The sequence below is a fragment of the Ranitomeya variabilis genome, chromosome 4 (genome assembly GCF_051348905.1).
Source record: "Ranitomeya variabilis isolate aRanVar5 chromosome 4, aRanVar5.hap1, whole genome shotgun sequence".
Lineage (NCBI taxonomy): Eukaryota > Metazoa > Chordata > Amphibia > Anura > Dendrobatidae > Ranitomeya > Ranitomeya variabilis.
The window spans coordinates 221,998,282-222,023,890 of record NC_135235.1 but is presented as its reverse complement, the minus strand read 5'-3'; the positions used below and the strand labels follow the sequence as shown (position 1 = coordinate 222,023,890).

The window sequence follows — 25,609 nt, the reverse complement described above, 5'->3', positions numbered from 1 at the left end:
AAAAAAAATTTTGGTTCCAAAATTGTGCTGATGTAAAGTAGACATGTGGGAAATGTTACTTATTAAGTATTTTGTCTGACATATCTCTGTGATTTTATTGCATAAAAATTCAAAGTTGGAAAATTGCGAAATTTTCAAAATTTTTGCCAAATTTCCATTTTTTTCACAAATAAACGCAGATAATATCAAAGAAATTTTATCACTGTCATGAAGTACAGTATGTAATGAGAAAACAATGTCAAAATCTCCGGGATCCGTTGAAGCGTTCCAGAGTTATAACCTCATAAAGGGACAGTGGTCAGAATTGTAAAAATTGGCCCGGTCATTAACGTGCAAACCACCCTTGGGGGTAAAGGGGTTAAAAACTGAAGTGAGTGGCAGCAATGGGAACTAGTTTCTCTTTCCACAACCTTCTCATAGGTGTTGGAAGTCATTTTCATGACTTAGCTAGTAAACAGCTTTTGGACAGCACGGTGGCAGGGTGGTTATGTTTGCAGTGATTAATTTGTGTACAGTCCAGCTGCTCAACAGTGAAGATATATTTATTCATGAACAAAGATAATACAGCTTACAACTGGTATTTCTTACAGCTCGGGATCTTAGCATCTCATCTGCCAGCTCGTAAAGTAAAAGCAGAAAGTGCTCCAGCTACACACAGTGTGAACAGTGAGCGGGAACTTCCTGGGACTCTTTTTTTAGACAATGTGTTATTATTATTATTATTATTATTATTTATTATTATAGCGCCATTTTTTCCATGGTTTACATGTGAGGAGGTGTGTACATAATAAAAACAAGTACAATAATCTTGAACAATACAAGTCACAACTGGAACAGGAGGAGAGAGGACCCTGCCCGCGAGGGCTCACAATCTACAAGGTATGGGTGTGGATACAGTAGGTAAGGATAGAGCTGGTCGTGCAGTGGTTTGGTCGATCGGTGGTTACTGCAGGTTGTAGGCTTGTCGGAAGAGGTGGGTCTTCAGGTTCTTTTTGAAGGTTTCAAAGGTAGGCGAGAGTCTGATATGTTGTGGTAGAGAGTTCCAGAGTAGGGGGGGGATGCACGAGAGAAATCTTGTATGCGATTGTGGGAAGAGGAGATAAGAGGGGAGTAGAGAAGGAGATCTTGTGAGGATTGGAGGTTGCGTGCAGGAAAGTACCGGGAAACGAGGTCACAGATGTATGGAGGAGACAGGTTGTGGATGGCACAATATTGACAATATAACACTATTGTTGGAGACAGAGACTCATGCACCAACGTAGTTGTAATATATGCAATAATAAACATTATTCCGACAGGTTGGCATTGTAGGTTTCCATTGCTCAGGTTATTGGTTCAAATCTAACCAAGGACAATCTTTTTCCATAAGATATATTGCAAAATTGCTTATTTTCATGTGTGCTATTGATTTATGAAAGAAAAAAAATGACAATTAATCTATAATTATTCTCCGTTAAATACTTCTAACTGCTGATTTGGGGTTGAATAAGACCACAACTCCATTTTCTTTTTTAACCCCTTCACGACATGCACCGTACTAGGCGCATGTCGTGTCTCCCCCTCTGATGTGGGTTTCGGCGGTGAGACCACATCAAAGTCGTGACATGTCAGCTGTTTTGTACAGCTGACATGTGCGCGCAATAGCAGTGGGTGAAATAGCAATTCACCCGCCACTATTAACTTGTTAAATGCCGCTGTCAATCGCTGACAGTGGCATTTAACTACCACTTCCAGCCGTGCGGCCGAAAATGAGAGCATCGCCGACCCCCATCACATGATCGGTCCTTGAGACCTCTATGGTTACTGATGCCGGCCTGCTGTGAGCGCCCCCCTGTGGTCGGCGCTCATAGCAAGCCTGCATTTCAGCTACATAGCAGCGATCTGATGATCGCTGCTATGTAGCTGAGCTAATCGAGTTGTGCCAGCTTCTAGCCTCCCATGGAGGCTATTGAAGCATGGAACAAGTAAAAAAAAATGTTTTTAAAAATATGAAAAAAATAAAAAAAATATAAAAGTTTAAATCACCCCCCTTTCCCCCCATCCTAAATAAAACAATAAAAAAAAAAATCAAACCTACACATATTTGGTATCGCCCGATCTATCAAAAAAAAAAAGCATTAACCTCATCGCTAAACAGCGTAGCGAGAAAAAAATTTGCAACGCCAGAATTACGTTTTTTTGGCCTCTGCGACATTGCATTAAAATGCAATAACGGGCGATCAAAAGAACGTATCTGCACAAAAGTTGTATCATTAAAAATGTCAGCTCGGTACGCAAAAAATAAGCCCTCACCCGACCCCGGATCACGAAAAATGGAGACGCTATGGGTATCAGAAAATGACACATTTTTATTTTTTTTCATCAAAGTTTTTATTTTTTTTTCAACACTTAGATAAAAAATAACCTAGACATGTTTGGTGTCTATGAACTCGTAATGTCAAAATAAAGTCTAGCACTCAACTTAAGTATCCAATGGTGCATTTATTTGTAGCACTCGAAACGTTTCAGTCCTTGTGGACTTTCATCAGTCACGTGCTGATCCTAGCAAATGTAGTGGACACCGTGTCTGAAGGCCAGGTCCCTCACTCTCCGTATAGGTTTCTGCAGCCTCTACATGCTGCACAGTTACTAGTGGTCACCGCCCCGCACCAACAGCATTGGAGATAAGCCAGAGTGGACATTCTCATACACTGAGGCACAGTGTGGTGGCTTCCCCTCCTCCTATTCCCTCTCTGCACTATTTGTGTTAAATAACTGACATTGAACTCCACTACATTTGCTAGGATGAGCACGTGACTGATGAAAGTCCACAAGGACTGAAACGTTTCGAGTGCTACAAATAAATGCACCATTGGATACTTGAGTGTTAGACTTTATTTTGACATAGATTGTTGGTTTGGGAACCTAGTCATTAGCACCACTCTGCAGTTGTGCACACGGTGTTTATACTTATATGAACTCTTAATGACCTGGAGAATCATAATATCAGGTCAGTTTTAGCATTTAGTGAACCTGGAAAAAAAGCCAAGCAAAAAACAAGTGTGGGATTGCACTTTTTTGCAATTTCACCACACTTGGAATTTTTTTCCCGTTTTCTAGTACATGACACTGTAAAACCAATGATGTTGATCAAAAGTACAACGCGTCCCGCAAAAACTAAGTCCTCTCATGGCCATATTGACGGAAAAATAAAAATGTTATGGCTCTGGGAAGGAGGGGAGCAAAAAACTAAAAAGCAAAAACTAAAAAGGGCCGTGGCGGGAAGGGGTTAATATTACACTTTAATGAGCTGAAATGCACAAACAATTAGCAAAATCATAAAGTATTAACTTTTTCAAGATCTGGCCTTTTTTTATTCATTTTTCACTCACCTTCTTTGAAAAGCCTAATTTTTTTTTTCATTGTCTCAGCCTATGTGATGTCTTGTTTTATGTGAGACGAGTTGCAGTTTTGAAAAACACCATTCATTTAATCATATCATGTGCTGATAAATAGGAAAAAAATTCTAAGTGGTGTAAATCAGTGAAAAAATAGTTTTTTTCCCATCATTTTTCTAATTTTGTTTTCGTGACATTTATTGTGCAGTTCTAAGGGGGAGAAACTAACCAGGTTTGCCTCAACCGTCGGGTCTGTCACCTAGGATACAGGGGGGGACTTTGGGATGTCCTTGTGCTTGAGAGAAGGGGGCCTGGCTAAGCAGACAGTTAATGCGCGTGCAAAAATTCAAACAGTTCAGGCGGGGATGGCACGCGCGCGAGTCCTGTCAGAGAAGATCAGCTGTGAGGCGACGGGGCAGTGCTGACTGGAGCTGGGGACGAGAGGACATGCTGACAGGAACCAACCGATGGGGTCCCGCTGAGACACCACAGATAACGCTGTCCTAGCTAACACCACTGTCCCTACTTACATCGCGGACCTTTAAGAGACTGCTGACTCAGTCAACGATGCTGACAAGACCGCCACGGCCGGGAGTACTGATCGTTAGAGGCAAGGTCTGTGTTATGTGATACAGGCGCTCATCGGTATGGCACAGCGGACCGAGATGGCCATTATAGAGTGTGTCGGGACAGTGTCACAGGGTCCGGCAGTGTAGGGACTCTCACAGCTGATGGAAGAAACTATTCCTCCTTCCTCTTTTCATCCATTGGGGCTAGTGTCCGTGATAATTCCACAGACTATCACCGCCATCACTAGGTTCACCAGAGGACATCGCCACCGCTAGAGGACACCGCCATCATCAGGACCACCGGAGGACACCATTAACGCCAGAGGAGTTTCCCCCATTTTTCACAGAACTGTGACAGATCCCTTTCTGTCACGTAATCTGAACGTCCTCAGTCACGGGCAGGAGCACAACCATGGCTGACGTCCAAAGTGTTAAGAGTATTATTTGTATTATTCTCCCCTGTTCTTTAAAAACCTTCCCTCATATTAGTTCTCTCTGTATTATTATAACCTTGCTCCTTGTGTACATATCTCCCTGTGAGAGGAAACTATTGTTTATTAAACCCCTTGTTAACCCTTGATCTGCCTCCTGTCCGTCACTGCATCCGACAAGCAGCTTATACAGTAAAAATGATCTGGCGGTATGATTCTCCAGGTCAGTATTAATATGGCAATACCAAGCTTTTAGTTTTTTATTTTATATTTTAATGGACAAAAAATCCAAAACCATGGAAAAAGTCCTAGTTTTGCCAATTTCTGAGACCTGTAACCTCTTTATTTTCCCACCAATGGAAATGTATTAAGTCTGTTTATTTTGTGCACCGAGCTGTACTTTTTATTGAATTTTTGATCACTCTTAATTGTAGATTTAGGGGGGATATTTTGCCATAAAAAAAATGGAAATTCTGGCTTTTCAATTAGTGTACAGGTTAAACAATTATTTTTCGATATTTATAAATGAGACTTTACAGGAATGACAATAACAAATATGTTTATTTAAAAAAAATATATATTTATTTTTAAACCAAAAAAATGGGATGACTGAAACGCTAATATATATATATTTTATGTTGTTTTAATTTTTATTTAATTTATAATCTATTTTTTAGACTTTTTACAGGACTTGAACCTATGATCAAAGGCTTGCCACCTACTTCCTGTAGAGAGAAATGGATCTTTCCCTGCTTCCTGTAGAGAAAGAAAGACCCGCCCTAAGACCTGCCTCAATTTCCTGTGGGGAGACAAACACCCAATCAAATTTTCTTATTCCGTCTTGGTGTCTCCAGAAATAAGTTGCTCTTGACAACAGACATTGGACATAAAGTTGCAAAGGAGGAAAACACCTAGGGATTGACACTTTACATTGCATTTTAACGGGTAGGACAAAATAATTCTTAAAGTGATATGCAAATACATCTATCATATTATGTATCAAATGAGACCAAATTGTGTGAAAGTGCAGGGAATATTGAAATTATGCTGAACAATCAGCTGTTATCAGTGTCGGTGGTGATCACCGGCCGGAAATACTCACTTGCGAAGATGGCTGCCTTTTGGTAGTGGCCGAGACTTGGTACTGCACATTCTTCCCCTGTTCAAATCCATAGAAGGCAGTTGTGTAGTACTCTGCGATGGCCACTCATAAAAGATGGAGAAGCTCGGCAACTGCGTAATTCCATCCAGCGGCCTCCGTCGACACTGATAACAGCTAATCAGTGTGCGGGGGGGGGGGGGTGAGTGTTGGATCCCAACCAATCAGAGATTAATAAGCTATTCTAAGGGTAGATCACCAACGAAAAAGTGGTGGACAATGTCATTAAGGATAAATATCATAATAGTGGAAACTAAAGTATTCTCCACAAAATTGCCCTTCCTGCAGTTTCTGGGGTTGTATAAATCAATACATCCATAGGAAGCATCTCTAAATTTGACATACATGATCCCTTTTTGCCTTATTATTTCTACTTTTGGTATTACTACAAATTCATTGAATATTAATTATTTACAAAGAAATCGTAACCAGTTTTTGTCATTCAATTATTTAGAATTTTGGCTTTTATTACAAAAGTTGAAAATAAAAGTAATTGAAGCAAAATTCTTAAATAATTGAATCAAAAAATTTGCTATAATTTCTATTTATATAATTATTCTTTAATGAAGTCGGATTAATGCCGGATGTAGAAATGATACGGGGATCTAAAATATAGAGATGCTTCATTTGGACATATTTGCTAAGCAGCGGATCATATTTGTATAACAGAATGCACCAGAAATCAGGCACAATTTGCACCAAAATTTGATTTTCATGACTTGCACCAAATTTATCATGTGTTTTGGACATCTTTTGCACCATGTTCAAGAATGGAGGTGTGACCTTTCTTAAAGGGGTATAACTTAGCAAAGAATGGACAGAGCTCACTGGGAGGCATGGCCTAACAATTGAAATTATGTGTCAGAAAAGGTACCAACATTTTGGTGCAAAATTCTGGCACAAAGAAAGTCAACTAATACTGTAGGTGGTGTAAGCTTAGACTAGAAATAATTAAAATTAGATTTATAAAACAGTATTAATCATTATTATAAATCTTTTGCATTTTAGATTAGAATTACAATATTGATAAATCTGCCTCAATATGTTGGAGTTTTTAGTCACTTTTTATTGGGCAAATTTGTGTTTTTTTTACATGACATTGCAGCAGGGCTTCAAAAACCACTATACTACCTTTCCTACAACCCAAAAAATGTTTGCTCTTACGTTACTGCTACATTCACTACATTTGATATTTTCTTTGTTTTCCTTCTATGACTGAGCAGTGATGCAGCCACTAAAAAAAGCTTAGAAGAAATTGGTTTTATATATACCCAAATTTATTAGAGAGGAGGAAACCAAAATGGCTAAATAGAGCTGTAAGGGGCGCAATAAGTGACAAAAAGAAAGCATTTAGAGAATTAAAGGAAGTAGGTAGTGATGAGGCATTACATAAATATAGAAAATTAAATAAATTCTGTAAAAAGCAAATCAAGGCAGCAAAGATTGAGACAGAGAGACTCATTGCTAGAGAGAGCAAAAATAACCCCAAAATATTCTTTAACTACATAAATAGTAAGAAACTAAAAAATGATAGTGTTGGCCCCCTTAAAAATAGTCTGGGTGAAATGGTGGATGAGGATGAGGAAAAAGCCAATATGCTAAATGACTTTTTTTCATCAGTATTTACACAAGAAAATTCCATGGCAGCCAATATGATCAGTGATAACACAAATTCCCCATTAAATGTCATCTGCTTGACCCAGCAGGAAGTATGGCGTGTCTAAAAATCACTAAAATTGACAAATCTCCGGGCCCGGATGGGATACACCCCCGAGTACTACAGGAATGAAGTACAGTCATTGATAGACCATTATTTATAATCTTTAAAAACTCCATAATAACAGGGTCTGTACCACAGGACTGGCGTATAGCAAATGTGGTGCCAATATTCAAAAAGGGGACAAAAACTGAACTCGGTAATTATAGGCCAGTAAGCTTAGCCTCTACTGTGGGTAAAATCCTGGAAGGCATTCTAAGGGATGCTATACTGGAGTATCTGAAGAGGAATAACCTCATGACCCAGTATCAGCACCGGTTTACTAGGGACCATTCATGTCAGACTAATTTGATCAGCTTCTATGAAAAGGTAAGTTCCTGACTGGACCAAGGGAGCCCAGTGGACGTAGTGTATATAAACTTTTCAAAAGCTTTTAACATGGTGCCACAGAAAAGGTTGATACATAAAATGAGAATAATGGGGATAGGGGAAAATATGTGTAAGTGGGTTAAGAGCTGGCTCAGGGATAGGAAACAAAGGGTGGTTATTAATGGAGCACACTCGGACTGGGTCGTGGTTAGCAGCGGGGTACCACAGGGGTCAGTATTGGGCCCTCTTCTTTTTAACATATTTATTAATGATCTTGTAGGGGGCATTCAGAGCAGAATTTCAATATTTGCAGATGACACTAAACTCTGCAGGGTAATCAATACAGAGGAGGCCAATTTTATATTACAGAATGATTTATGCAAACTAAAAGCTTGGGCTGATAAATGGCAAATGAGCTTTAATGGGGATAAATGTAAGGTCATGCACTTGGGTAGAAGTAATAGTTATGCAACTTATGTGCTTAATTCTAAAACTCTGGGTAAAACTGTCAATGAAAAAGACCTGGGAATATGGGTGGATGACAAACTCACATTTAGTGGCCAGTGTCAGGCAGGTGCTACAAAGGCAAATAAAATAATGGGATGTATTAAAAGAGGCATAGATGCTCATGAGGAGAACATAATTTTACCTCTATACAAGTCACTAGTTCGACCACACTTAGAATACTGTGCACAGTTCTGGTCTCCGGTGTATAAGAAAGACATAGCTGAACTAGAGCGGGTGCAAAGAGTGACCAAGGTTATTAGAGGACTGGGGGGTCTGCAATACCAAGATAGGTTATTACACTTGGGGCTGTTTAGTTTAGAAAAATGAAGACTAAGGGGTGATCTTATTTTAATGTATAAATATATGAGGGGACAGTACAAAGACCTTTTGGATGATCTTTTTAATCATAGACCTGAGACAGGGACAAGGGGGCATCCTCTATGTCTGGAGGAAAGAAGGTTTAAGCATAATAACAGACGCGGATTCTTTACTGTAAGAGCAGTGAGACTATGGAACTCTCTGCAGTATGATGTTGTAATGAGTGATTCATTACTAAAATTTAAGAGGGGACTGGATGCCTTTCTTGAAAAGTATAATGTTACAGGTTATATATACTAGATTCCTTGATAGGGCGTTGATCCAGGGAACTAGTCTGATTGCCGTATGTGGAGTCGGGAAGGAATTTTTTTCCCCAATGTGGAGCATACTCTTTGCCACATGTTTTTTTTTGCCTTCCTCTGGATCAACATGTTAGGGCATGTTAGGTTAGGCTATGGGTGGAACTAGATGGACTTAAAGTCTTCCTTCAACCTTAATAACTATGTTACTTGCGTATTGTACACCAGTTTTAAGAAAGGAAGCGTTGGCGTAAGGTGCGCTGAATTCACAAGGAGTCACACGCTATTTAATGAATTTGGCGGATGTTTCAACTTATATGTGCTGTCGTACATTTCTGGTTTAATTTATATAACCATTGAGGCGTTAAGTAGTTTATGAAGGATTTGTCTGTCAAGCATTTTTCGACACATGCCATCCTGCCTAAGCTCAACCAAACACCAACAGTTACAACATTTTTGGAAATTTTCAGTTATACAAAAATTGTAACAATTTCAAGCAGTTTTACAGCATAATTCTCACAGTCTTATTATTAACAATGCATGCAATAAGAATTTACTGTCATCTTCTTATATCTTATGTATACATATATCATCTGGCGACATAATTTTCAAGGTCAGTATGATTACATTGGATTAACGCGAAATGGCGTCATCCTGTTTGTCTTACCGCATTCCTCTACTTTCCTGCATACCCATGTCCATGTCCTGAAGTAAGGAATAAAGGACTTTTTATCTTTTTCATCGATTTGGTGAGTGCAGCTTTTCTTTTATACTAATGCTAGACTCTATTTTCTTTAGGTACTGAGCAAAACTGTGGAGCTTTCCCTCAAGAAACCAGCATGGCCTTTTTCTCTGATGGCAATCAACCATATTAGGACAGGTATCATACTATGATGCTTTATTCCCTTATCAATCCATGGGGGGGAGAAATATGACGCCAAATACAATACTAGAAGCTAATTATTTTTTTTACCCAACTTCCAAAAACTCACCAAATAGGTTACTCTTTTTACAAAAGTGAAGAACCAGGGTTCACTGTATTATTAATGGTGGCAGTTCTACTGACCTCACAGTCGAGGTCTAACTTTTCATTAAAAACTTTCTCTAACATGGTGGGTAAGGACTTCAAAAAGTTTTTTTTGAAATCTTGAAAAAAGAAAATGTACAGAATGGGGTTCAGACAACTACTGAAATAAGCCAGGCAGGAAAATATTTCTGCAAGGAACATGTCTAGTTTTCTGTATTCGTCACTGATTTTTACTAAAGGCCAAGTGTTATATGGAAACCAGCATATGAAGAAACATACAATGACAGTGGTGGTGACTTGAAAAGGTCGTCGAGACTTACAAGATCTTTTGAGTTTTCTCAGCTTAAGAAAAATCAGTATGTATGAAAGGAGAATAATGGCAAAAGGGAAAGCAAACATGCAGATATTTTTGATGAGGAACATGGCATCTCTTTTCTCTTGCGTGTAAAATCCAAGCACTGTAACATATTTTGGAAAACACTCCGAGACAAAATCAAAGGCATGATTAAACACTATGTAAGGGATACTTATCAGAATACTCAACATCCAAATTAGCAGAGAAATAATGGTGGCCAGCCTAGGAGTCCTATGAAGTTTGGTCCATATTGGGCAAAAGATGGAGACACATCGATCAATGCTGATGACGGTCATAAAGTACACGCTACAGATCATATTTATGAACAAAATGGTAATACCAGTTTTACACAAGAAATGATCATAGTAAATTTCATGGTACAAAACCCATTCTGAAATGCGCAAAGGTAGAGAGATACATGTGATGAAATCAGCGATGGCCAGGTTGAGGAACCACACAGCATTGACAGTCTTCTTCCTGAAGCCAATGATCCAGATGACTGAACCATTTCCGATGACCCCCAAAACTAAAGTAATGCTGTACCAAATGATGCACATTTTGGGTATGCGGTAATCGATAGCATCATCCTGAGAATAGTCACTGTCGTGTTCATAAGTCAGCTCAAAATTCTGGACATTCATCCGGAAACTATAATTGGAAATCCTGTAATATAGTTTGCAAAAAAAATATAGAAAAAGTAGAAAATATAAGTACAATCCAGCTATTAAATCATAAATTTCAAAAATACATCTATGTTTGAAAATCTAAAATGTAAGTTATCATTTCGGCTTTAAATTTGTTTTCTTTTTTTTCTAAACAGACATTTCATAAAGTCTTTCTGGCAGTTATTGACTAATTCAATTACCCTGAATCTATTACGTTTTTTTATCTAAAAGCAGCTTAAAGTGAATCTGTCACTAGGATCAACCCACTGACATTATCTATATGGGCCTTTTGCTTCATAGGAAGCTGAATGAGGTGATGCCTTGATATCTGCAATATGATATATTATTTCAGAGAAATCCTTGTTTCTCTTCATATGTAAATGAGCTGCTAAGATCTTTGGGCTGGACATAGATCTTCCTGAGAATCTGCCTCCAGAGCTTATTTTACATTAGGAACATTACTAGTGTGAGACATGTAATGATTGACAGTCTGGTCTTCTGTGCTATATGTCTCACACTGGCAACACTCCCTTTCATTTACAAGAATCTTTGGAGGCCGATTTTCAGGGAGATCTATATATGACCTATAGATCTTAACAGCTTATTTAAGTATAAGAAAAGCATGGATTTCACATTTTATTCAAATGTTTATGATCTGCATGTCCATATAGACCGGCTTAAGAAGATTGATCCTACTGACATATTCCCTTTAACAGTTCTGTTCCCATGTTTACTCATAGAGAACGTTTATGAGTCATGTTCCTTCACCACTCAGAGAAAGCCTGTGAGTCTTGGCTTCTTCGACCATTGGAAGAGGAAGTGTGTGAGTCCTTCTCCCCATGCCCACTCATGCAAAATCCTTCCACCGTTGGCTACCTCTGACCACTCCGAGAGAAAGTCTGAGTCCTAGTTCCTCCAAGCTTCATAGAGAAAACCTTTCAAGTGCTGCCTTCCTATGCTACTAACAATTGTAAACCTTTACAGGGAACTTATCACTAGGGTCATGTTGTCCAAACAATGGGCAGCATGAATCAGAGACTGGCTACACAATTGCAATCAGGCATGTTTTGCCCTGAAATGTATTGGTATTTTAGAGAAAAAGCACAGTTAGCAAAGGCAGATTAGTTTAAGGTTGGCTTCTTCCCACCCTACTCCAATTGATTGACAGGTACCTCCCTATGTACACACATGAGAGAGACCAATCAATCAACTGGCAGATGGAGTAAGAAGCCAGCTGGTGACCACACTGGACTAGTCACGCCTCTCCCTGTGGTCATTGGCTGGCTTTTTGAATTTTGTGTTCTCTGAATTGTTGCAGAATTTCAGGGTAAAACGGTGCTGGTTCCAATCTTGCATCGAAGTATGGGCTTGAAGTGTCCCATCTAAATTGTGAGGGTCCTAGTAATGATCAGGCCAATACCTATCCTGTAGATGCTAATATACTAAGACGGATGTTACATAATAAGAATAAAATTATTACTTGTAGTTGTCATCGTTGTAATAATCATTGTAATCATCGGTGGTGTTTTGTAGCTCCATATTGTCTCCTTTACGTCTTTCTCAAATAAATGGCTGTACTTAATAGATAGGGAAACCTAAAAAAAAAACAGGTTAGGTGATCCCTGTCAAATATTTCTTAATGGGCTTTCCGAATAATTTATTTTGAACTTACGAGGACATGCCATACCTATGAGAGAGAACAGATTAAATGCAAAAGATCTGGTAATCTTTGTGTTTACCGGATTAGAAATCAAAGGGTTGACTCAACTACCTAAATAGTTATATTGCATAGTTCTCTTAACAAAATTTCTCTCTGTTCTCAAGAAAGAAGGGATTTTTAATTTTATAATTTACTTTTTATTTTCAAGCAGTGATGAGCGGAACCATGGATGTCTGGGTTTGGCCGGACATTTTTTTTAAAATTAGAAATGGCCACAGTCTTAAAGCTTGTTGTTTGGCTGCCCTGCCCTTCTGGACCCAAATAGTAACATGGACATATAGTAAGAAGTCAGTGCTCGGGATACGGCACCAGACACTAGATGTCCTGTATGAACCCCGAACTTTGCAGTTTTGGTTCGCTCTTCCCTATTTCCAAGGTTTCTGGTCTCTTCTGCAGTCTATTCGAGGTGTCCAGTTTCTTAGACACGGAGCCGGTTGCTATATCTTGCAATGACTGCTCAAGAAGATGGTTGGATAACTGAATCCTCCCAGCTTCACGGCCCTTATGCTCTTCCAATACTGCAGAAGGAAAGATGCCTCCGCTAGCTGCATCGGAAAGTACATTGTCGTGCTGCTGGTCTGAACAGTGATCTTAAGGAGTGCATCATCTTTGGAAATCAGTCAGGAGGCAGGGGATTGACACACTACTGGAGTATAAGTGCATATCACCTCTTTTATAAGCTGAAGCAGCCGCTTAGTTATTGCTTTGGAAAGGCACATCAAGAAAATAAATTTTCCAACATTTTATTTGCGAAGATTGACTCAATTCAGGAGAAGACATTAAAATTGAATAAATAAATTTTGTGCAAACTGAATCAGTCTATAGGAGGTTAAAAAAAATAGTTAACTACAATGTTCACCAATCAAAGCAACGGAGAAAAATCGCGGAAGCTTTTTGTTGTATAAAATGATTTTAGAAAATTTATTTACCAAATACAAAAAGATAAAAACACACACGAACACAGTAATGAAAGTGCTTAAATATAAAGACACCAGATATACCTAGGCCCTCAAAGGTAATAGCATCTATGCTTGATATAATGAGGTGAGAAACACATGCTCCTGCAAATCTAACATACACGAACTCCTAGCACTAAACCATCAGATAATTCAATCCCATGCTACATAGGAGGGTGAATGTCAGCAGATATGAAATGTCGAATATTAGCATACCATTGCTCAACTGCATGAAGATACCAGAAAGCAGCATGTCTCACCTATACTTGAGGGGGCCAGAGCACGCACCCCGACGTGCGTTTCGCCACTGTCAGCACCCGCATTTTCAAGGGGAAGCCGACCCCCCTAATTTTGCCACAAAAAACTGGGAAAACTTAATGACTCCAGTATAAGCCTAGGGTGGGAAATGCAGCCGCTACCGGTAAATGTCAAAAGTAAAAATAGATACCAATAAAAGTAAAATTAATTGAGACATCAGTAGGTTAAGTGTTTTTGATTATCCATATTGAATTAGGAGCCCCATACAGGTCCTTCTCAAAAAATTAGCATATAGTGTTAAATTTCATTATTTACCATAATGTAATGATTACAATTAAACTTTCATATATTATAGATTCATTATCCACCAACTGAAATTTGTCAGGTCTTTTATTGTTTTAATACTGATGATTTTGGCATACAACTCCTGAAAACCCAAAAAACCTGTCTCAATAAATTAGCATATTTCACCCGTCCAATCAAATAAAAGTGTTTTTTAATAACAAACAAAAAAACCATCAAATAATAATGTTCAGTTATGCACTCAATACTTGGTCGGGAATCCTTTGGCAGAAATGACTGCTTCAATGCGGCGTGGCATGGAGGCAATCAGCCTGTGACACTGCTGAGATGTTATGGAGGCCCAGGATGCTTCAATAGCGGCCTTAAGCTCATCCAGAGTGTTGGGTCTTGCGTCTCTCAACTTTCTCTTCACAATATCCCACAGATTCTCTATGGGGTTCAGGTCAGGAGAGTTGGCAGGCCAATTGAGCACAGTAATACCATGGTCAGTAAACCATTTACCAGTGGTTTTGGCACTGTGAGCAGGTGCCAGGTCGTGCTGAAAAATGAAATCCTCATCTCCATAAAGCATTTCAGCCGATGGAAGCATGAAGTGCTCCAAAATCTCCTGATAGCTAGCTGCATTGACCCTGCCCTTGATGAAACACAGTGGACCAACACCAGCAGCTGACATGGCACCCCACACCATCACTGACTGTGGGTACTTGACACTGGACTTCAGGCATTTTGGCATTTCCTTCTCCCCAGTCTTCCTCCAGACTCTGGCACCTTGATTTCCGAATGACATGCAAAATTTGCTTTCATCAGAAAAAAGTACTTGGGACCACTTAGCAACAGTCCAGTGCTGCTTCTCTGTAGCCCAGGTCAGGCGCTTCTGCCGCTGTTTATGGTTCAAAAGTGGCTTTACCTGGGGAATGCGGCACCTGTAGCCCATTTCCTGCACACACCTGTGCACGGTGGCTCTGGATGTTTCCACACCAGACTCAGTCCACTGCTTCCTCAGGTTCCCCAAGGTCTGGAATCGGTCCTTCTCCACAATCTTCCTCAGGGTCTGGTCACCTCTTCTCGTTGTACAGCGTTTTCTGCCACATTGTTTCCTTCCAACAGACTTACCATTGAGGTGCCTTGATACAGCACTCTGGGAACAGCCTATTTGTTGAGAAATTTCTTTCTGGGTCTTACCCTCTTGCTTGAGGGTGTCAATGATGGCCTTCTTGACATCTGTCAGGTCGCTAGTCTTACCCATGATGGGGGTTTTGAGTAATGAACCAGGCAGGGAGTTTTTAAAAGCCTCAGGTATCTTTTGCATGTGTTTAGAGTTAATTAGTTGATTCAGAAGATTAGGGTAATAGGTCGTTTAGAGAACCTTTTCTTGATATGCTAATTTATTGAGACAGGTTTTTTGGGTTTTCAGGAGTTGTATGCCAAAATCATCAGTATTAAAACAATAAAAGACCTGACAAATTTCAGTTGGTGGATAATGAATCTATAATATATGAAAGTTTAATTGTAATCATTACATTATGGTAAATAATGAAATTTAACACTATATGCTAATTTTTTGAGAAGGACCTGTATAATGCTCCATAAAGTTTATGATGGCCCCATAAGATGCTCCATATTAAAATATGCCCCATATAATCCTAGTAAGAAAACACAGTAGTGATACTAAGATAATAAATATTAAGGAATAATTGAATAAAGTATACACTATAATTAATGGATCACCACCTGTGCAACAGTTTTAGTGGAAGACCACTAAAGAAAGGAAACCAAAGCTCCCAGCATAGAGACCCGAACCAATGAGAACATGACAGGGAATATTGGTAATATTAAATTATTTTATTTATTTATTTATAGCAATAGTGACAAACATTTAAAAGAAATACTGTTAAATTTTTTTTAATAAAAATACATATATAAATAAATTCCAAAGTATGTGCACAGTTAAAGCCGCAAAATCATAAGGCCAGCCAAATCTTCATCATATACCACAAATGGCAATTTATCCCATATGCACACTAGATTTAAAAATATATAAAAAGTACAAAAATAAGTATGTGCCAGTGACAAAAATATCACAGAAAAACTCCAAAAAAGTAAAAGATCAGTCTCAAAGTATCATGGTGACAATGTAAAACAATATATAAAGTGCTTTGTGCAACAAGTTAATTACCACCAAAAAGCATCTAGTGCAAAAGGAGACAGCCAAAAGGCCAGCTAATGGAAAAGTGCTATGTGTCAATGCAATGGGAATGCCAATTACTTACTATAGTAGATCAGGTGAATGATCCCGGGCTGCCAGCGGCTAAATAATGTGCACCCCTTTTACTTTTTTGGAGTTTTTCTGTGATATTTTTGTCACTGGCACATACTTATTTTTGTACTTTTTATATATTTTTAAATCTAGTGTGCATATGGGATAAATTGCCATTTGTGGTATATGATGAAGATTTGGCTGGCCTTATGATTTTGCGGCTTTAACTGTGCACATACTTTGGAATTTATTTATATATGTATTTTTATAAAATAAATGTTAACAGTATTTCTTTTAAATGTTTGTCACTATTGCTATAAATAAATAAATAAAATAATTTAATATTACCAATATTCCCTGTCATGTTCTCATTGGTTCGGGTCTCTATGCTGGGAGCTTTGGTTTCCCATATAATCCTGCATAAAGGTTAATAATGGCCCCATAAGATGCTCCATACAGACACTTGCCCCATATAATGCTCCACAAACGTTAATTATGGCCCCATAAGATGCTCCGTAAAGATATTTGCCCCATATATTTGCCCCACTCACTCTCTGAATCCCTCCTCCCTCTCACAGACATAAGTTCCCTACACAATGCGGATGACGCTGCCGCTCTATATAACACCACAATAGCTGCAGCTTTGGAATCTCTTGCCCCTCTCACACATACCAAAGCTCCCAAAATCAACAGACAGCCTTGGCACGCCAGCCTGACCAAAGAACTGAGACGATCTTCCTGGACTGCAGAGCAGAAATGGAAAAGATCCCACTCCAACGAGCACTTTATCACATTCAAACAGTCCCTCACTAATTTCAAGACCACTCGCCACAGCTAAACAAACCTACTTCTCATCTGATATCCTCCCTGTCTCACAACCCTAAACAGTTATTCAACACCTTCAACTCTCTCCTCCGTCCCCCAGCACCTCCTCCCTCCCCACTCATTTCAGCTGAAGACTTTGCCTCATTTTTCAAGCAGAAGATTGAGAACATCAGAGACATTTAGTCAACAACCCCCAGAGCCCTTCCTCCCACCACCCTACTAACCAGAATCCCTCAATGTCTATCCGCTATTTCATCCTTCTTCTCTGCTAGATTTCTAAAACTTAACATGGACAAAACAGAATTCATTGTCTTTCCCCCATTGCTGGAAGGGTCAGAGAGGACGTCATGGAATGAAGATAGGAGGCGCTGGAGCGGACCTGAGACGCCCATTTGACCGGACCGCAGCGGGACCGCCCCTGGGTGAGTATAATATAACCTCCTTTTCTCCTCTTTCAGGTAACATTGGGGGCTTATCTACAGCATTACAGAATGCTGTAGATAAGCCCCTGATGACGGTGAGCTTACCTCACCATCGATTTTGGGGGTGACAGGTTCCCTTTAATTGTCCAACTTAGAAAATGAGTAATCCCTTACCTGCTACTTTTGAAGAGATGATGTAGAAAGTTCTCTGCACAGTTGAAGATGTCACTGAGTTACTGAGAATACTTGCTGTATAATATTGGTTGCTCGGTTATAAAAGTCTTTGATGGGACTGCATCACATGGCGGTACATCGCTATCTGAGTTGGCGTGACTTATTCTGAGAATAGATGATCAGATACTGAAAAGGCTGAAACCCTTGACATACTGAAATAACTTCGATATTCAAAGGGACTTGAAACAAAGTGAAACAAGAAGAAACAAGAACTATAAGAAATGCCAATGCTCTATAAATAGTCTATCGATGTTGTCTGTCAACCACAAAGCACTGGTCACAGGGGCGCTAATGTTATCTCCGCAGTGCCCAATCATGGTGATCAGCCAGTGCATGCCGAGTTGACATCACCGTGGATGATGCATCACTTTGACGGGCAACATTTGGACGTCGAAGTCATTTGTTGTGGACATTACATTCCACAAACCAGTGGAAAAACACAAGACGAAAGATGTGTAAAGAAAAAGAGTGAAATTGGTCATGCAAAGTATCTTGGAGACTTTTTGGGATTTCATTACTAGAAAAGGGACTTTATGCCAATAATGCGCTCCTATTTCTTGGTAAAATGATCACTTCGCTTGCACTGTTTAGCTCCAATGATAAGAATAAAAATTAAAGATTAACTGTTTATTTTTTGTGTTTCATAAATTAATAACACACTTAAAAATAAGAAACGTTGTAATATAGTGTATCAGAGAAATCTCCTTCATTCTCCTACCGGACTGAAAATTTATTCTCAATTCACAGTTAAAATATGCCTTCACTGAACACAGACTTTCCTATTATTGAGATATGAGATGACAGTTGGTGATCATAAAGTTCTATGGAGAACTTAACTGTCATTTCAGTAGAATGTTAGTGTCGGCCTCTAGCTCCTCCCTTCTCCATAGAACTTTGTAAGCACCAACTGTATTCTCCTATCTTAGTAAAGAGAAAATCTGTCTTCAATGAATGCAGATTGTACAGATTTTACCCATGAGCTTAGAGAGTCCAGGAAGAGAAAAAGTCAAACTTGGTATGTCATCCAGCTTTTCCAAACTGAACTTTTCTATCTCAGCCTGTAACAAAACTTGGTATGCTTTTCAACTGACCCCTGCAACACCCCCAATGTTATTTATGACCTTGTTTACTTTGGCTTGATCCTATGTGTCTGGTCCACTCCTAATTATCTGACCAAGAGGAGCACAGACCACTCCTCTCTGCTTCACACCTGATTGCACTTTGTTGCACATATATTTTATATCACAGGTCTGCCAAGATGTCAGTCTGCCCAGTGTATCGCATAAGTGTATCATAGAAGTGTAATGCTCAGAATTAATTCCAGAATTGAACCAGAAGGGAACTGATGGTAACTGGATGCAGTCACTGTAAACAATGTTTCTGTTTGTTTTCACTCTCGCCCCTATAATCCTTCACTTTTTATTAACCCCCTTAATCACTACACCAAGTAAGGAACTGTTTATCTCTTCTTCAGTCCTCCCCATCCATCTCACCTCCTCCTCTGAACTGTTCCTCAACATACAATCCTCTGTCTCCAAGCACAGACAGCCCTCTCATGCCCTCTCCTGCTCCCACCTGCTAACACTTTCTCTTCTCCTCCTCATTGCCAGTGATATCTCTCCAAATCCTGGTCCTCCTCACCACATTCCCACAGTCATTTCTACCTCTCATCCACTCTCTATCACAACTTTCCGTAACCTTTCTAACCTTATACCCATTCACCATTCCCCCGCTTCCCCAGTCCCACTAACAGGAGCTCTGTGGAATGCTCGTTCTGTCTGCAACAAACTTTCCTACATCCATGATCTTTTCATTACTCACAAACTTTCCTTCCTCGCCATCACCAAAAACTATCTCACCTCCTCTGACACAGCCTCTCCTGTTGCACTCTCATATGGTGGATTCCACCTTTCCCACACCCCCTGCCCCAGCAGTGAGCATGGCGGATGAGTTGGTTTTCTCCTGTCAGATAACTGCTCCTTCACCCCAATCTCACTGCCACCCTTTGTTACCCTCCCTCCCTTTGAGGTGCACTCTACTTCCCCTCCAACCTCCAACTGGCTGTAATTTACCATCCCCCAGGGCCAGCCACCACCTTTTTTGACCACTTTACCACCTGGCTACTTAATTTCCTTTCCGCAGACATCCCCACTATCATCATGGGCGACTTCAACATCCCCATTGACACTTCCCTCTCAGCTGCCACTAAGCTTCTATCTCTCACTTCCTCCTTCGGCCTTGCTCAATGATCTTCTGCAGCCACTCACAAAAATGGCCACACATTGGACCTCATCTTCACCCGCCTCAGCTCCCTATCTAACCTCTCTAACTCACCTCTTCCTCTTTCTGACCACAACCTACTTACATTCTCTTCCCTCTCCTCTCCAGGTCCACAATCCCCACTGTTGTGAATTTACCTTTTGGCTCCCTCTAGTGGCTACTAGTGATTTGACTCTGGGTATATCATTCATCCATTGTATGCTCACCTGGGTCGTTAGGTCAGGGGTGTTGCTATATAAGCTCCCTGGACCTTCAGTTCAATGCCTGGCAACGTTGATATCAGAGCTAATCTGTAGTGCTCTTGTCTACTGATCCTGGTTCCTGCTTGATTAAGCTAAGTCTGCTTTCTTGCTTTTTGCTATTTGTTTTTGTTTGCATTTTTTGTCCAGCTTGTATATAATCTGTTTTCTGACCTTGCTGGAAGCTCTAGGGTGGCTGGTGTTCTCCCCCCGGGCCGTTAGACGGTTCGGGGGTTCTTGAATCTCCAGCGTGGATTTTGATAGGGTTTTTGTTGACCATATAAGTTATCTTACTACATTCTGCTATTAGTAAGTGGGCCTCTCTTTGCTAAAATCTAGTTCATCTCTGTGTTTGTCATTTCCTCTTACCTCACCGTTATTATTTGTGGGGGGCTTGTATCCTACTTTTGGGGTCCTTTCTCTGGAGGCAAGAGAGGTCTTTGCTTTCCTCTTCTAGGGGTAGTTAGCTCTCCGGCTGGCGCGAGACATCTAGCGACCAACGTAGGCATGTTCCCCGGCTACTTCTAGTGTTGGCGTTAGGAGTAGTTATATGGTCAACCCAGTTACCACTGCCCTATGAGCTCGATTTTTGTGCTTCGCAGACTTGCTGATATCTCTGAGACCCTCGCCATTGGGGTCATAACAGTTTGCCAGGACCGTATTAAATGTTAAATGCATTGCAGAAGCGGGATTATAAGAAAGAAAATTCTGAGTTTTTTTTTTTTTCTCTCTCTCATTTTTTTTTTTCTTTTCCCCTTTACCTCTGAGTGGCTTGTGTTTGCTGCAGACATGAATGTCCAGACCTTGATTACAAGTGTGGACCAGCTTGCTGCTCGTGTGCAGGGCATACAAGATTATGTTACCAGAAATCCTAAGTCAGAACCTAAGATTCCGATTCCTGAACTGTTTTCCGGAGACCGATTTAAATTTAGAAATTTCAGGAATAATTGTAAATTGTTTTTGTCTCTGAGACCCTGTTCATCTGGAGACTCCGCTCAGCAAGTAAAAATTGTTATTTCTTTTTTACGGGGCGACACTCAGGATTGGGCCTTCTCGCTGGCGCCAGGAGATCCGGCATTGGCTGACATTGATGCGTTTTTTCTGGCGCTTGGTTTGCTTTATGAGGAACCCAATCTTGAGATTCAGGCAGAAAAAGCCTTGCTGGCTATGTCTCAGGGCCAGGACGAGGCTGAAGTGTATTGCCAAAAATTTCGGAAATGGTCCGTGCTGACCCAGTGGAACGAGTGTGCATTGGCTGCAAATTTTAGAAATGGCTTTTCTGAAGCCATTAAGAATGTGATGGTGGGTTTTCCCATTCCCACAGGTCTGAATGATTCTATGGCCCTGGCTATTCAAATCGACCGGCGGTTGCGGGAGCGCAAAACCGCAAATTCCCTCATGGTGTTGTCTGAACAGGCACCTGATTTAATGCAATGTGATAGAATCCTGACTAGAAATGAGCGGAAAATTCATAGACGCCAGAATGGCTTGTGTTACTACTGTGGTGATTCTACACATGTTATCTCAGCATGCTCTAAACGTCTTACTAAGATTGTTAGTCCGGTCGCCATTGGTAATTTGCAACCTAAATTTATTCTATCTGTAACTTTGATTTGCTCACTGTCATCGTATCCTGTCATGGCGTTTGTGGACTCGGGTGCTGCCCTGAGCCTTATGGATCTGTCATTTGCCAAGCGCTGCGGATTTGTTCTTGAGCCATTGGAAAATCCTATCCCTCTTAGGGGTATTGATTCTACGCCATTGGCAAAAAATAAACCGCAGTTTTGGACACAGGTTACCATGTGCATGACTCCCGAACATCGGGAGGTAATACGTTTTCTTGTTCTGCATAAAATGCATGATTTGGTTGTTTTGGGTTTGCCATGGTTACAGACCCATAATCCAGTCTTGGACTGGAAGGCTATGTCAGTGTCAAGTTGGGGCTGCCATGGAATTCATGGAGATTCCCTGCCCTTGTCTATTGCTTCTTCTACGCCTTCGGAAGTTCCGGCGTATTTGTCTGATTATCAGGATGTCTTCAGTGAGTCTAAGTCCAGTGCACTGCCTCCTCATAGGGAATGTGACTGTGCAATAGATTTGATTCCTGGCAGTAAGTTTCCTAAGGGGAGACTGTTTAATCTGTCGGTACCTGAACATACCGCGATGCGTTCATATATCAAGGAGTCTCTTGAGAAGGGGCATATCCGTCCTTCTTCTTCCCCTCTTGGTGCGGGATTCTTTTTTGTGGCCAAAAAGGACGGATCTTTGAGGCCTTGTATTGACTATCGGCTTTTAAATAAGATCACTGTCAAATTTCAGTATCCTTTGCCGCTGCTGTCAGATTTGTTTGCCCGGATTAAAGGTGCCAAGTGGTTCACCAAGATAGACCTTCGTGGTGCGTACAACCTTGTGCGCATTAGGCAGGGCGATGAATGGAAAACCGCATTCAATACGCCTGAAGGTCATTTTGAGTACCTGGTGATGCCATTTGGGCTCTCTAATGCACCTTCAGTTTTTCAGTCCTTCATGCATGACATTTTCCGGAAGTATCTGGATAAATTTTTGATTGTTTATCTGGATGATATTCTGTTTTTTTCTGATGATTGGGACTCGCATGTGGAGCAGGTCAGGATGGTTTTTGAGATTTTGCGTGAAAATTCTTTGTTTGTAAAAGGCTCAAAGTGTCTCTTTGGTGTACAGAAGGTTCCCTTTTTGGGGTTCATTTTTTCCCCTTCTGCTGTGGAGATGGATCCAGTCAAGGTCCGAGCTATTCATGATTGGACTCAACCCTCGTCAGTTAAGAGTCTTCAGAAGTTCTTGGGTTTTGCTAACTTCTACCGTCGTTTTATCGCAAATTTCTCTAGCGTTGGTAAACCGCTGACGGATATGACCAAGAAAGGCTCTGATGTGGCTAACTGGGCTCCTGCTGCCGTGGAGGCTTTCCAGGAGTTGAAGCGCCGGTTTACTTCGGCGCCTGTTTTGTGCCAGCCTGACGTCTCACTTCCCTTTCAGGTTGAGGTGGATGCTTCGGAGATTGGGGCAGGGGCCGTTTTGTCACAGAGAGGCCCTGGTTGCTCTACTATGAGACCTTGTGCCTTTTTCTCTAGGAAGTTTTCGCCGGCAGAGCGAAATTATGATGTGGGCAATCGGGAGTTGTTGGCCATGAAGTGGGCATTTGAGGAGTGGCGTCATTGGCTCGAGGGTGCTAAGCATCGTGTGGTGGTCTTGACTGATCACAAAAATCTGATGTATCTCGAGTCTGCTAAGCGCCTGAATCCTAGACAGGCCCGCTGGTCATTGTTTTTCTCCCGTTTTGACTTTGTGGTCTCGTATTTACCAGGTTCTAAGAATGTGAAGGCCGATGCTCTGTCTAGGAGCTTTGTGCCTGATGCTCCTGGAGTCGCTGAACCTGTGGGTATTCTTAAGGAAGGAGTTATCGTGTCAGCTATTTCTCCAGATCTGCGACGTGTGTTACAGAGATTTCAGGCTGGTAGGCCTGACTCTTGTCCACCTGACAGATTGTTTGTGCCTGCTAGATGGACCAGCAGAGTCATTTCCGAGGTTCATTCCTCAGTGTTGGCAGGGCACCTGGGAATTTTTGGCACCAGAGATCTGGTGGCCAGGTCCTTTTGGTGGCCTTCCTTGTCAAGGGACGTGCGGTCATTTGTGCAGTCCTGTGGTACTTGTGCTCGAGCTAAGCCTTGCTGTTCTCGTGCCAGCGGGTTGCTCTTGCCCTTGCCTGTCCTGAAGAGACCTTGGACACACATCTCTATGGATTTCATTTCGGATCTTCCGGTGTCTCAGGGCATGTCTGTCATCTGGGTGATATGTGATCGTTTCTCCAAGATGGTCCATCTGGTTCCTTTGCCTAAGCTGCCTTCCTCTTCTGATCTGGTTCCTGTGTTCTTCCAGAACGTGGTTCATTTGCACGGCATTCCTGAGAATATTGTGTCGGACAGAGGATCCCAGTTTGTTTCCAGGTTCTGGCGATCCTTTTGTGGTAGGATGGGCATTGATTTGTCGTTTTCGTCCGCTTTCCATCCCCAGACTAACGGACAAACGGAGCGAACTAATCAGACTCTGGAGGCTTATTTGAGGTGTTTTGTCTCTTCTGATCAGGATGATTGGGTGACCTTCTTGCCGTTGGCTGAATTTGCCCTTAATAATCGGGCTAGTTCCGCCACCTTGGTTTCGCCATTTTTCTGCAACTCTCGTTTCCATCCTCGTTTTTCCTCGGGACATGTGGAGCCTTCTGACTGTCCTGGGGTGGATTCCGTGGTGGATAGGTTGCAGCGGATCTGGAGTCATGTGGTGGACAACTTGAAGTTGTCACAGGAGAAGGCTCAGCGTTTTGCCAACCGCCGCCGCGGTGTGGGTCCCCGACTTCGCGTTGGGGATTTGGTATGGCTGTCTTCTCGATTTGTTCCTATGAAGGTCTCCTCTCCCAAATTTAAGCCTCGCTTCATTGGTCCTTACAAGATATTGGAAATCATTAATCCTGTATCCTTTCGCCTGGATCTTCCGGTGTCGTTTGCCATTCACAACGTATTTCATAGGTCCTTGTTGCGGCGGTACGTTGTGCCTGTGGTTCCTTCTGCTGAGCCTCCTGCTCCAGTGTTGGTTGAGGGCGAGTTGGAGTACGTGGTGGAGAAGATCTTAGATTCTCGTCTCTCCAGGCGGAGGCTTCAGTACCTGGTCAAGTGGAAGGGCTATGGTCAGGAGGATAATTCCTGGGTGGTCGCCTCTGATGTGCATGCGGCCGATTTAGTTCGTGCCTTTCACGCCGCTCATCCTGATCGCCCTGGTGGTCTTGGTGAGGGTTCGGTGACCCCTCACTAAGGGGGGGGTACTGTTGTGAATTTACCTTTTGGCTCCCTCTAGTGGCTACTAGTGATTTGACTCTGGGTATGTCATTCATCCCTTGTATGCTCACCTGGGTCGTTAGGTCAGGGGTGTTGCTATATAAGCTCCCTGGACCTTCAGTTCAATGCCTGGCAACGTTGATATCAGAGCTAATCTGTAGTGCTCTTGTCTACTGATCCTGGTTCCTGCTTGATTAAGCTAAGTCTGCTTTCTTGCTTTTTGCTATTTGTTTTTGTTTGCATTTTTTGTCCAGCTTGTATATAATCTGTTTTCTGACCTTGCTGGAAGCTCTAGGGTGGCTGGTGTTCTCCCCCCTGGCCGTTAGACGGTTCGGTGGTTCTTGAATCTCCAGCGTGGATTTTGATAGGGTTTTTGTTGACCATATAAGTTATCTTACTACATTCTGCTATTAGTAAGTGGGCCTCTCTTTGCTAAAATCTAGTTCATCTCTGTGTTTGT

General features: G+C 41.3%; 1 protein-coding gene across 5 annotated transcripts in view; it reads right to left on the bottom strand.

Moving 5' to 3' along the window:
• Positions 1-6,360: 6,360 nt before the first annotated feature.
• Positions 6,361-25,609, bottom strand: part of LOC143768681 (formyl peptide receptor 2-like) — a 102,361-nt gene continuing 83,112 nt past the window's right edge. For 2 of the 5 annotated variants that reach the window (XM_077257323.1, XM_077257324.1), the window contains 3 exons: positions 17,709-17,873; positions 12,274-12,388; positions 6,361-10,791 (listed from right to left, as the gene is read on the bottom strand). In XM_077257323.1, the coding sequence (XP_077113438.1) occupies positions 9,756-10,791; positions 12,274-12,332 (1,095 nt within the window). In that variant the 5' untranslated portion in view covers positions 12,333-12,388; positions 17,709-17,873 and the 3' untranslated portion in view covers positions 6,361-9,755. Of the gene's footprint in view, positions 10,792-12,273; positions 12,389-17,708; positions 17,897-25,609 lie in introns of those variants that run through there. The other 3 variants (XM_077257326.1, XM_077257327.1, XM_077257325.1) reach the window with 2 other exon arrangements.